Consider the following 13,361-nt stretch of genomic DNA (forward strand, 5'->3'; position numbering starts at 1 on the left):
GCTCAGTCGGTTAAGTGGCCGACTCTTGATTTCAGCTCAGATCATGATCTCAGGGTCATGAGATTGAGCTCCACACTCCACATGGAGTCGGCTTGAGATTCTCTGAATATAATTTGAGAGCCAAGCAGAACAAGCAGGACACATAGTTTTAGCCACAAAGTAATAAGAATTCCAGTGTCCAAAGAAAGTTTAAGACTTCAATCCAATGACTTTAAATGACAAAAGCATTATACTTGGGACTTTTCCATAAAAACAAAAATTTATTTAAAACATTTGAGTACAGGGGCGCCTGGGTGGCTCAGTCAGTTAAGCGTCTGCCTTCGGCTCAGGTCATGATCCCAGGGTCCTGGGATCAAGCCCCATGTCCAGCTCCCTGCTCAGCAGAGAGCCTGCTTCTCCTTCTCTCTGCCCCTTTCCCTGCTTGTGCACGCACGTGCTCACTCTCTCTCCCTCTCTCTCAAATAAATAAAATCTTTAAAAAGGTAAAAATAAAATATTTGAATATAAATGTATGAAATAGTTTTTATATATCTTATATGAAAGATCAAATATAAAAATATATTTAATATATCAAATTTAACTATTTTAGCATGGATTATGAAAATAGTTAAAATACATCTTAAATATGTTTTTAGAATATTTTACACATAAAAATGAAAAGGTCACCAAGTGTCCTGGCTTTCTCTCTAATCCTTAGCTATTGCCCTGTTGCCATGTTTCATCTAACTTACACTTCTTTCCAAGTTCAAGTAAAAGTTTTAACTTTTAAATTTACTCAGAATAGTCTCTTAGTATCAAAATCCTTTTGCTCCTTTCCTTTCCTTCTTCTCTTTCTTCCCCTTTGGTTTCAACACATAAAATACTTTTTTTTATTCCTTAAGAAATAAGATCAATCACTAACTTTCCAAGCGCAAGAAGAAATGTGATGTTACCTACTTGGCGGAACTACCTATCCATGTGGAGGTCTAAGGAAGAGCAACAAAGAAATGGGAGAAAACATACAAATAGCAAGCTTCCACCAAATACCCTACGAGGGCACAAGGCATCCCAAGAATCCTGCGGGTCCTATCCTTCGGTTTCTGTTATGTTTAAAGAGGCACACAGAATAACTGATTTTCCTAAAATGCCAACTAGAACACAATAAACACCGCATTCCACATCTTCGTAACTGCACTTTCCAGTTTTCTCTCTGAAACCAGCACCTCATGCATATCACTCACCTGGTCTTTCGGCTTTTGGTCTTTGTTGAGGGGCTGCAGAGGTCTCACTGGGTCATCATTCCTTTCCCCAGTGACATCACCAGAGGACGATGTGGGAATTAGGTTTCGGGGTTGAGGGCTGGGCTTAGTACCATCCTGCAGCTTCCCCTTCACTTGAGAAATACTGCATTTACCTTCTAGCTCCTTAGAGGCATCTAAGTGTCTTAGCTGATTCTCCCGAACTAAGCCGTCACTCAGTGAATCCCTTCTTTCTGCGGGTAGGATGTCAATTTTCACTTTACTGATCGTGGCTAGTGATTCTGAGGTATTGCTCACATCTGGTTTGCAGCTGTGGCCTTTCAGACTTGTTGGTGTCTTCAAGGGGCCAGTGACTGTGGGTTTCTCCTGGGACAAACATTTGTCTTCACCCTGATGAAAATATGCTTCCAACTTATTACAGCACTCCTCACACCACATAAAATTAACTCAAAAAGGTACAGCAGATTCCTCAGAAAGTTAAACATAGAATCACCACATGACCCGGCAATTTCACTCCTAGGTAAATACCCCAAAGAACTGAAAGTAGGGACTCAAACGGATATTTGCTCACCAATGTTTACAGCAGCATTATTCACACTGGCCAAAAGGTGGAAACAACCTAAATGTCCATTAGCAGATGAAGGGATAAACAAATACGATATACACATAACAATGGAATATTACTCAGCCATAAAAAGGAATGAAGTACTGGTACATGCTACAACATGGATGAACCTTAAAAACATGCTAAATGAAATCAGCCAGACACAACAGGACATACTGTATGATTCCACTCATCTAGAACGGGCAAACTCTTAGAGACAGAAAGTAGATTAGAGGTTACCAGGGCCTGGAAAAAGGAGGAACGGGGAACTATTGCTTAATGAATACAGAGTTTACTTGGAGTGATGAAAGGGTTTTGGAAGATAATGGTGATGGGTTGCACAATATTATGAGTGTAGTTAAGGCCACTGAATTGTAGGCTTAGAGGTGGCTCAAAATGGCAAGCTCTAGGGCGCCTGGGTGGCACAGTTGGGTAAGCATCTGACTCATGGTTTCAGCTTAGGTTGTGATCTCAGGGTTGTGGGATCAAGCCACGCACTGGGCTCCGTACTCAGCATGGAGTCTGCTTGAGATTCTCTCTCTCTCTCTCTCTCTGCCCCTCCTGCTTGTGCTCTCTCTCTATATATATCTCTCTAAAATAAATATTTTTTAAGAATAGCAAATTCTATGTATATCTATGTCACCACAATAAACAGAAAATTTAAAAATTTAAAAACGAATCAACAACCTAAACATAAGAGCCAGAATTATAAAACTCCTAGAAGGAAACACAGGCATACATCATCATGAACTTGGATTTGGCAAGGAATTCTTAGATATGACATCAAAAGCACAAGCCACAGAAGAAAAAACAGATAAACTAGGCTTCATCAAAATTAAAAGCTTTTGTGCAAAAAAAGGGACATTATCAAGAAAGTGACAAGCCAAACTATAGCATGAGAAGAAATATTTGTAAGTCATGTATCTGATAAGGATCTACTGTGCAGACTACAGGAAGAACTCTAAGAACTCAACAACAGAAATACAAAAAAACCCAACTAAAAAGTGGGCAAAGCGCTTAACAGACATTTCTCCAGAGAAGGAATACAAATGGCCAAGAAGCTTGTGGGAAGATGCTTTGTTGTTAGTCATTAGGGAAACACAGGTCAAAACTACACTGAGATACCACCTCACGTTCACTAGGATGGCTAGAATCAGAAAAGCAGAAAATCACAAGAGTTGGTGAGGTTATGGAGAAACCAGAGCTCTTGTGCACTAGCTGGTGGGAAAGTAAAAGGCAATCATTCTGGAAAGCAGTGTGTTGGTTGTTCAGAAAGTAATTATAGAACTACCACCCTACCCAGCAATTCCACTTCTAGGTATATATCCCAAAAGCACTGAAAACAGGGACCCAAAGACTTGTACCCAAATTTTCATACCAACAGCCAAAAGGTGAAAACAACTCAATATCCACCAATGAATGAATGGATAAGCAAACTGTGGTGCACACGTACAGTGGAATACTACTCAGACATAAAAATAGAGTATATACATGCTACCGCAAAAACGTCACGCTCAGTGAAAGAAGCCAGACGCGAAAAGTCACATATTGTGTTTCCATTTACATGAAATACTCAGAATAGGCAAATCCACAGAGACAGAATACACATTGCATTGCCAGGGGCCAGGTGGAGAGAATGAGGATGAACACTCGATGGCTTGGGGCATCCTTCTGCGGTGACACAGAATGTTTTGGAACTAGACAGAAGTGGTGGTTGCACGACACTGCGAATGCAGTTAATGGTTCACTGTAAAATGGTTGACATCATGTTATACCATCTGCTTCAATAACCTGTCATTTTAATAGTTTCTAAAATACACACCATTACATATGTCTTGGGGCCCTCAGAAGAGTGTGGCTGGAGGGGAGCTACTTTATGACTCAATTCGGCATTTCCAGAGACCACTGCAGCAACAGGCTTCGATTTAGAGTCGCCATTTTTAATACTACTTTTGGAGGTTTTTCTTTATGAGGAAAAAAAGAAAAAAAATATTATCAGTATAGTGAAGATGAAAGGTTTATACATATCTGAGGAAATGTGTATATGTATTATAAAAACTGTTCCATTTAGAGAAATTCGTTTTCTGAAAACCAGGGGGCATTCCGCAAAACACTGGACTAGTACTCCTCAAAATCAATCAAGGTCATGAAAAACCAAGAAAGTGAGAAACTTGGTTGACTAAGGAGACAGAAGGACTAAATGCAGTATGGTATCCTGGATTGGGTAAAAAGTCTGGAGTTTAGTCAACAATCAGGTACTGATGTTGTTTTCTTAGTTCTGACAAATGTATCATGGTAATGTAAGATGTTTATGATAGAAGCTGGGGGAGGGGTGTACAGAAACTCTCTATAGGATCTCTGCAACTTGTCCGTAAATACAAGATTATTCCACCATAAAAAAAATCAATGAGAAATTACCTCATGTACAGAAGAACCAGCACAATTTTCAAGTTTCACCTATTTGTAATTATACCACAAATGCTTTGCCCAGTTTGAGCGTAAAAATGACTGGTGTGCTCAGCCTGGACTTGAAGAATAAAAGTGTACAGGATTACTATCCCCAACTCCTTTAGTGTGACGTTTCTACAACTGAGCTAACTAACAGGGAATTCAACAGGGGCATGAGATAAGTGCTGTGGAAGGCCAAAGGTCTGTTTGGTGCAAATTATAGACAGTGTAAATAAAAAGATGGTTTTTCTTTATCCCCTGGGGCCTCTCTAGTATTACTCTTATTTTTTTGTTTTAAAGATATTATTTATTTATTTGACAGAGAGAGACAGCCAGAGAGAGAGGGAACACAAGCAGGGGGAGAGGGAGAGGAAGAAGCAGGGTCCCAGAGGAGAAGCCTGATGTGGGGCTCGATCCCAGGACTTTGGGATCACGTCCTGAGCCGAAAGCAGATGCTTAAAGACTGAGCCACCCAGGCGCCCCTCTAGTATTACTCTTAAATCTAACACGTCACAAGGCAGAGACCATGTAGCTCTTAGATCCTGAAACAGCAGTTTAGTGAAGGTAACCCCTGCAAGTCAAAGAAAGAAACTTTTCTCTAGAGAATATGAATCAAGAGGGAAACTTTTGGAAGCTCTCAGAAATTTGAGCGCTTACTTTTTAATCTCACATAGTACATAATATAACAGGCTTCTTAGATAATCTCATTTTCATATGGTTTCTAAAACATATCCTTTTGAAAGAATCATACTTGATATGTCTTGGAACCCTCTGAGGAATGTAAAAGTGATTCTCTAAATGGTCTTCTAGATTTCTGACTTTAGCAATTATGTAAATCTCAACATATGCCCTAATCATGCAATTTTCCTTCATGTTTAAAAAAACCCACCACAGAGGCACCTGGGTGGCTCAGTCCATGGAGCATCTGACTCTTGATTTCAGCTCAGGTCATGATCTCAGGGTCCTGAGATCGAGCCTCACGTCGGGCTCTGCACTGGGTGTGGAGCCTGTGTAAAATTCTCTCTCCCTCTTCCTCTGCCCCTCCTCCCTTCTCTCGCTCTCAAGATAAATAAATAAATAAAACTTCCCCATAAATTCTACATATGAGAATTCTAGAAGCTACCTTCTTTTATTCACCTATTTAGCCACCTATTTGCAAGGGAAGTATCTTACGCCTTCGTGGCCTCCAAAAACACAGAGATTTGGCGCTTTATGTAAGGCTGCCTCAGGATGCTTCTCACGGAGGGTCTTTCCTCGGGCCTCTTGCTCAGCATTGTTCTTATCAGTTCCGCCAGCTCTGGGCTATAATCTTTTGGCATTGGTGGCAGCTACAAAGAGAAATAATATCACAATGATGACTCTGGTCTTGTGAAACAAAGTATAAGGAAAAAGTAGATGTCTCCCAATATTTCTTTAAAGTCATTATCTACAGGAGCAGAAAAGAGCCAGCACACAGGAAGCTTACTAGAGTCCTGTGTCACAGCAGCAAGTTGGGAGACTGTAAAAGTATATCCTTCAAACCAGCAGTTCCACTTGAGGACTCCCTCCTTCAGAAATCAGAGCATGAGTTCCTAAAGACTTATGTACCAGGACAGTCACTGGAGCATTGTTCTTACAGTAGTAAACAATTGGAAACAACTTAAATGTCTATCCATAGCATAGCTTATGGTACATCCTTCTAATATAATGATAGGCAGCTTCTTAAAAAATATGACAGGTACCGAACTGGAAAGATGTCCCTTATATATTAAGTCAAAAAAGTAAGTTGTATGCCAATATGTACCGCCTGATTCCATCTCAGTTACTCTTTAAAAGTGCCTGTGTGTATATGTGCACATACACACCCAGACTGAGATGTACATACAGACAGGAAAACGCTAGGAAGGCTACGCACAAAATTCCTAGCAATGGTGATCTCCAGAGGAGAGAAAGATAAAAGGACAGGGGAATTTCACTCCTTTCTTGTTTGAGTCTTAAGTAGTGGAATTACGGGTACATTTTAATTTTTTTGTGTTTTTCAATATTTTGAAATTAAGAAAGTGAGTTATGGCATAATATTAAAATCAGCAGGTAGTTTACAGCTTTAAAACTTAATGGTGTGTAGATGACAAACACTGCAGAAGACAACTAGCCTCAACATATAAACGTGGTCCCGCTGGTGTCCTGGTGTCTATGCTGTACACAATGCTTTCTGCAGTTCTTAACTGGCTACTTGTAATTGTGAGAAGGAGCACCACCATCAAAGAGTAGACTCGTTTTTATGTATTTCTCCTCCTCCTCCTCATTATTATTATTATTATTACTATTACTATTTTACATTATTATTATTATTATTACTATTACTATTTTACATTGTTGCAAAGTGTCTTCCAATCACCAGGCACTGAGCAAGCTGGGGATGGAATGGGTACTTTGCCCAGAGTGGACTCATTTTAGATGGGGCTCATTTAACCACAGCTGCTCAGGAGAAGCTACCAATATCCTCTCAGAGCACCTGAACATCCTGGGGTTAGAAGGCAGTGGTTTTCAAAAAGCCAATTCTTCAGAACCCTTAAGCCACCTTCACAAATTAATATTAAAAAACGATCGATCTCTTCTCTTTCTAGTTTAACCTTCCCCATAGAAGGGGCCTACTATCCTTACCTATCCACCCGACATCAATGATGACTCATTTTTGCTAATAGCTACTTACAAAGCGTCATTAAATTAACCTTGCTCCAAATATTAAAAACAACTAGTTTCAGAATATTCTTTACCTTTCCTTCAATAATCCGATAAACTAAAGAATTCATGTCTTTTGCATTGAAAGCATGCTTCAGGGTGGCCATTTCATAAACACAGCATCCCAGAGCCCAAACATCAGACTGGAAAAGAAAAACAGTAAAGAGTCAAATGTCAGAATGCCTTACTGACATTTTTCCTCTGAAAAAAACAAAACAACACAAAACAAAAAACATTTTGGGGGTGCCTGGGTGGCTCAGGAAGTTGAGCATCTGCTTTTGGCTCAGGTCATGATCCCAGAGTCCTGGGATCGAGCCCCGCACTGGGCTCTCCGCTCAGCAGGAGCCGGCTTCTCCCTCTCCCCTCTGCTGGTGCTCGCTCTCACGCTCTCAGTCTCTCTCAAATAAATAAAGAAATAATCTAAAGAAAAACCAAAAAACATTTTCCTTAAGCCAATTCACAGAGAATTCCTCTGACTTTCTATCTGATGGGTTCTGAAGTTATGAGTACTGTCCTAGAGACAGGGTGAGCTGGCATATGCAGCTCAATCCTACCTTATAGTTGTAAGGTTTGTTCGAGAACAATTCAGGGCTCATGTAGTAGGGTGTGCCGATGAGGGTGCTAGCCATGTCACAGTGGTTCTCTAACACTCGAGCAATTCCTAGGTCACCCACTTTGATGATGTTTGTTCTTGTTAGGAAGACATTTTGAGTTTTCAGATCTCGGTGAAGGATGTGTTTTTCATGTAAATACTGAGGAGAGAAATAAAACTTCATTAAATATAAGAACACTCACTTACTTATTTATTCCTGACTTCTTACATACCATCAACAATTGCATGAGTGAAAGAGTCTCAGTCACCTAAATGACAAAACACTGTTTCATCATCTGTAAATGAGAAGTCTCATTTACAACTTTCCAAAGCAAGAAATTAAGTTCCATGCGTTTATTTGCCCAGTATCCTTCCCAACTGTTCCCTGATACCTTGACAATTTCACCATTTAGCATTAAATGGATCCAGTTAAAAACACACTTATAAACTCCCACTGAAGGGAGAAAGACAACTTGTACAGATGCACATTCCCCTCAGACTCATGAAATCTTCAGCTTAATAATATTTTCAAATATAACAAGATCACTTTTATTTAGACAGAGTAGCTTAAAATTTACACACAGTCAATCCATTCTGGACAATCTGCCCAGTTACAGAGTGGTATTTCATAAACAGTCTCACATTTGAATATGTGTATATTCAAACACAGACATGTTTTGTATTTCCACTCACTCTGCCACAGCAGGGTTAAAGCCCACATCCCCACAGTTTAAGCATATTAATTAGGCCAATCACCTTTCAGTATGACACAGCTGACCAGCTGATGACAGACATGGTCATTTTTTGCTTTGTCGACTCAGGGCCCTTAAAATTGATTTTGCTATAAATATTAAACGAACAGAGAACTGGCATCCCCTACAAACTGAAATCCATGTCTAGTTCAACACAGACATCACTCATTCAGAAATACTCTCATGCTATAGCGAGAGGGATTGGGTCCACTTCATAAATGGATTTTTCTTCACGTAAACATTTGGGGAAGCATTTCCAAAAATCCACCTGCCATCCCCATCACCTGGAACAAATGGAATGCTGTGTCTGGACAGTACCTGCAGAGCCATAGCGATCTGAACAAACCATTCCACCACCTGACTCTCAGGCAGAAGCTGCCCCTTCTGTTCTTTGAGCTTTCGGTACAGATCACCTCCTTCACAGAAGCCCATGACGATGTATAGCAGACCGTCGCCTCCCTCCCACGACTCCTTGTAGGTGACAATATTAGGGTGCTTCAACTGAGACAAGAGCTGAGCTTCCTGTTCAGCAGCTCGCCGCTCTCGGCTGGAGGCATTTCGGAGGTTCAGCTTTTTGATGACATACTACAGAGAAAACATATGATTTTACAATGTGCAAATAAGCATACAGTTTTATAAGTTGAGAATATTTAAGGGTTCTCCTGACTGTCCTCAAAACCAACCTCCTGGAGCCTGTCAGATAACCTATTCGTTCTGCTATTCACAAAGCACAAAACTGGGGAAAAGATTTGCTGTAATTTACTGATATTTTCAACAGGTTAGACTTAAAACAGGCTGGAGGATCACAAAAAAATTATTATACTTTCCACCTGCATTTTACAATTTCATTAATGGCTAAAAAATGAGTCCATGTTAACATACAACTGTATCAATCATAAAGTCTGTGATAAAGATTCCTTAACCTCTAAGATCCCCCTACAAAGGTATGTAATATAAGGCTTGACAATACATCTGCAGACAGAATAGGACCATAGATTGCACTGGATACTCAAAGGGACCCATGGCCTAATAAGCTTAAAAATCACTGATTCTCAACATTAAAAGTTATTCCCACTTATGGGGTACCTGGGTGGCTCAGCTGGTTAAGCATCTGCCTTTGGCTAGGGTCATGATCCCAGGACCTGCTTCTCCCTCTCCCCTCTGCTCATGCATGCTCTCTCTCACTCTCTCTAGCAAATAAATAAATAAATAAATAAATAAATAAATAAATAAATAAAATCTTAAAAAAAATTACTCCCACTTAAAAAAAATCAATATCCCCTGACACCTAATAACCAATTAATAGTCCCACAACCAATTAATAGTCCATACAATTCATTCAACAACAAGAATATATATAAACGTACTTTGTAAATTATAAACTACTGCTCAAATGTGAGGGGCTATTACTACCATCAATACCCCATCCTCTACTCAGACAATCCAATGACACCATCCCATCCCCCTATTGCTACTGAATAAATGTCTTAAACCTGAGCTTGTGTTCCAGGCAGAGCTACCAGCACCTGACACCAGGCAGAATAGGCAACAGGGCCTTATACTTGGGAGGGACAACTCTTTCCAGCTTGCCTGGGGCACTGCCACGGTCCTGCTGTAATTATTAATAGTGCCTCCTTCCAGTTTTGAAATTGTCCCAGTTTGTATGATACATGATATGGTCACCCTACTTATAAACCATTTTAAAGAACTGACTCATCATCCTGAGGGTCGTGGGATAAAGTGCTTTAAAGAAAGGAGCGACAACATTCGCTGTAAGTTTTAGAAGGATTGCTGAGATGGCAATGAAAGTGATGAAGAGCGAGGATCCTGGAGGCCATGGCCACAGCTCAGCTAAAGATAATGATGTCCTGTATTGGGGTGGTACCAGTGGAGATAGAGAAGAGGCCTCCTGGCTTAGTGAACAGATGAATGGGGGCAGTGGTGTGTGTCAAGAATGACGACACTTGGGTATGTCCAGCTTGGGCAACTGGATGGTTGGTGGTGCTACTCACTGAAATGGGGACCATAAAAGCTTTGGCGGGAAGGTGATGAGTTTTAAGTGAGTCCAGTAGTCTCCAGGTGAGATGTATGGGGCCTTTCATCCAAAGAGGAATACCTGCCAGGCGCTGTGTTAGATTGTGGGAAAGAATGATCTCAAGAAATTGTCAAGAGTGGAGAAGGTGTGTAGATCAAGCACGACAATTAATACTATCAAGAAGAACTACAGGAGTTTGGGGCGCATATTACAGTAAGGCCTGGCCTACTCTTAGTACGGAACGGTTTCCCTGAAGAAGTGACATCCGAGGTGAGCTCCCTTCAGACCACCGGAGCCTAATCTTTGGACGGCGGCCTTCCCAAACGGCTGCCTGCCCTCCACCCCCTGCCGGGCCCCAACCCCGCCGACCTGCCTGCCGTCCCGCCGGTGCCTCACGAGAGTCACCTCCCCGTAGCTGCCCCTGCCCACGACCCGCAGGTAGCAGTAGGCGGCCAGGGGCATATTCCCGGCGCCGGCCCAAAGCTGGGATGCGGCGGCAGAGGCGGCCAGGGTCGCGAGCCGCGGCGGGAGACCCCGCTCATGCCCAAGAGGCCGCGGTGCTGGCGGCTGCTGAGACTGTCGGGCCCCAACGCGAGCTCGGAGGCTGGGCCCACAGCGACGCCGCTGCCATAGCGATCCCGGCCAGCGCAGCCCCGCGCATGCTCCCGCGGCCCGGAAGCATCCACCACAGAGCCGAAGCGGCAGGCGGCCAGAGCGGTTCCGCCATCCAGGAGGACCGGCCATAGAGCCCAGGCTCGGACGGCCAGAGCGACTCCGCTGGTCCTGGCGCGCGCACCTTCTGCCTCAGCTCCACCGCCGAGAACTTCCGGGTTGCCGGGAACAATAAAATAATGGAAGCTTCCACGTATTGAGCACGTACTTGATACAAGCGCTCTAAAACATTCGTCATTCATTTTACAAGTAATTTTATTAACCGCCTACCATGGGCCAGACCGACAAAGTCCCTCTCCTCCTGAGGCTCCCATTCTAACCGAGGGTTGACAGACTAGATTCTACAAGTAACATTTGTTATTATCGCACAATGGTTAATGTATGCATCTAGCAATCCATCTTATTTTTTATGCATTTCAAAAGCAACTGAAGATATCAGTACACTTCACCCCTAAAAGCTTCAGCTGGTGCATTAAGAAATGGAAAGAACTCTCATATCCTCCAAACCCCTGCACTGTGGTGACTTGACCAAATTCTGGCACGGTTTTTAACAGCTTAAGGTAGTGTCCGTAGGAGGACCCTTCTTAAAAGACCCGTGTGTGAAAGCCCAAAGGTGCTAAAAGTTTATTTGATCCAACTGATATTTCCCTTCCCTTTCCTAGAGCATTTACCTAAAAGACCTCACAATTGCAAATCCTCCCTATGTCCCTATTAGATAGATACGGTGTGTAACTCTGATTGTCTTTCTCAAGGACCTGAAATCCATCCCTTTGAAATGTTAAGATTTGCCTACATCCAAGAACCAATTTTTGCCCAGTTGGGGGCAATATCGCCCCGCTGAGAATGGGTAATGTTAAAGAACAGAAATTCAACCAAGTAAATTTGAAGATCTGATTGATTTTATTAAGTGATTCATGATTTAGGCATCACCGTGTCTAGCAAGTAGAGATACTCTAAGGAGTTGTTCAAAATGAAAAGTTTTTACTGGAAGGAAGGCAGAGCAAGGAAATTATTACCGAAAAAAAAAAGAAAGAAAAGAAATAACTTTCAGTTTATTACTGAAAGTTTCAGGCCAGGGCATCTTCTTTTTTGTGGGGAAGAGAATGGCAGGGTTTTTAATTGTACAGATCATCTCACTAGTGCTGATCAGGAAATTTCAAATTAGAAGGTCACATTCTTGGGTTTGGTTGAAACTGTAATTAAGTCTTGGTTTGCTGTTGGGGGTAGGTGAGGGGGCATATGACTCCATCTGGGGCTTGTTGTTTCTTTTTTAATAATACTATTGCCCCCAGAAAGTTAATTCATGCTTTTTCCCAGTTAATCCCCATTCCCCTCTTAGAGACAAGTACATTAGCATCCTTAATCCTTACATCAACTCTGTGAAGCTGGTACTATTATCATCCTCATTTTACAGTTAAGGAAATTGAGTCTCTGGGAAGTTAAGAAACTCATGTTAATGGAGAGAATAAACTGGAGTCAGCATTGCTAACAGAGTTCTTTAAAATGGAGCCAGGAGGACATTGAGGACGTTGAGGAAATGGAGCTGATGCGTGTCTTCTGTCTCAAATTCTCAGAATTTTTGCTGAACTCAGCTAAAAGCCAAAGCATCTGCTACATGGTAAAATGGACATAAATGGACTTTCTGCCTAACACTAGCCCTGGCAATCAATCACATATAGATTAGTGTAGCTAAAGCTATCCCAGCAACAATCACATTTTGTTCAAAACCACATATGTAAATGCCCTCTTTCTTCTTTAAAAACTCTGAACTCCTTTGTCTCTCCAGAACTTGTTTTTTATTTTGGTGGAATCTGTGTCTCCTGGCTTGCAATCCCTAAGACCCCAAATAAATGCACATATTTTATTTTGCAGCTTGCAATTTTGTCTATCCTTGGTCAATACTCAAAACAACATTCTGGAAGGCTTATGGCACACTCACTCCTAAAACCCCTATAGTTACTTGGCCCCACATGCCTTCAAGAAAGCTTCCTAGAAAGTGACTCAGATTCCCTAGAGGCCTTTCTTAGTCTTCATCCATCCCACTTCCCCTCAGTAGCCTTTGCCCCTCTGGTGAGTCCTCTCCTTTCTTGGTTTCTAGAACTTTTCTGGTTCTCCTACTCCTCCTGTCCACTCCTGTTCTTTTGAATTCTCATGATTCCCGCAGGTTTGAGGTTCTCCAAGGTTCTGTACTCTGCTCTCTGCTTTTTACCTCTTCCAACTTGCTCTTCTTCAAACCTATCATTCACTCTGCAGACATTCAGTGTGGGCCTGCATGGTGCAAGGCTAGTGCCCTCCCCTG

At 41.9% G+C, this 13,361-nt stretch overlaps 1 protein-coding gene across 3 annotated transcripts in view; it reads right to left on the reverse strand.

Annotated features, from left to right (window-relative positions):
* NEK4 (NIMA related kinase 4) overlaps positions 1–11,066 on the reverse strand; it is a 33,569-nt gene extending 22,503 nt beyond the window's left edge. For 2 of the 3 annotated variants that reach the window (XM_034658457.1, XM_034658456.1), the window contains exons 1-7: positions 10,760–11,066; positions 8,674–8,940; positions 7,566–7,763; positions 7,047–7,154; positions 5,464–5,618; positions 3,665–3,806; positions 1,221–1,628 (exon numbers count right to left, since the gene is read on the reverse strand). In XM_034658457.1, coding sequence (XP_034514348.1) covers positions 1,221–1,628; positions 3,665–3,806; positions 5,464–5,618; positions 7,047–7,154; positions 7,566–7,763; positions 8,674–8,940; positions 10,760–10,852 — 1,371 coding nt within the window. In that variant the 5' untranslated portion in view covers positions 10,853–11,066. The remainder of the gene's footprint in view (positions 1–1,220; positions 1,629–3,664; positions 3,807–5,463; positions 5,619–7,046; positions 7,155–7,565; positions 7,764–8,673; positions 8,941–10,759) is intronic. The other variant, XM_034658458.1, reaches the window with a different exon arrangement.
* Between the last annotated feature and the right edge of the window lie 2,295 nt (positions 11,067–13,361).

This window comes from Ailuropoda melanoleuca, chromosome 4, assembly GCF_002007445.2.
Source record: "Ailuropoda melanoleuca isolate Jingjing chromosome 4, ASM200744v2, whole genome shotgun sequence".
NCBI lineage: Eukaryota > Metazoa > Chordata > Mammalia > Carnivora > Ursidae > Ailuropoda > Ailuropoda melanoleuca.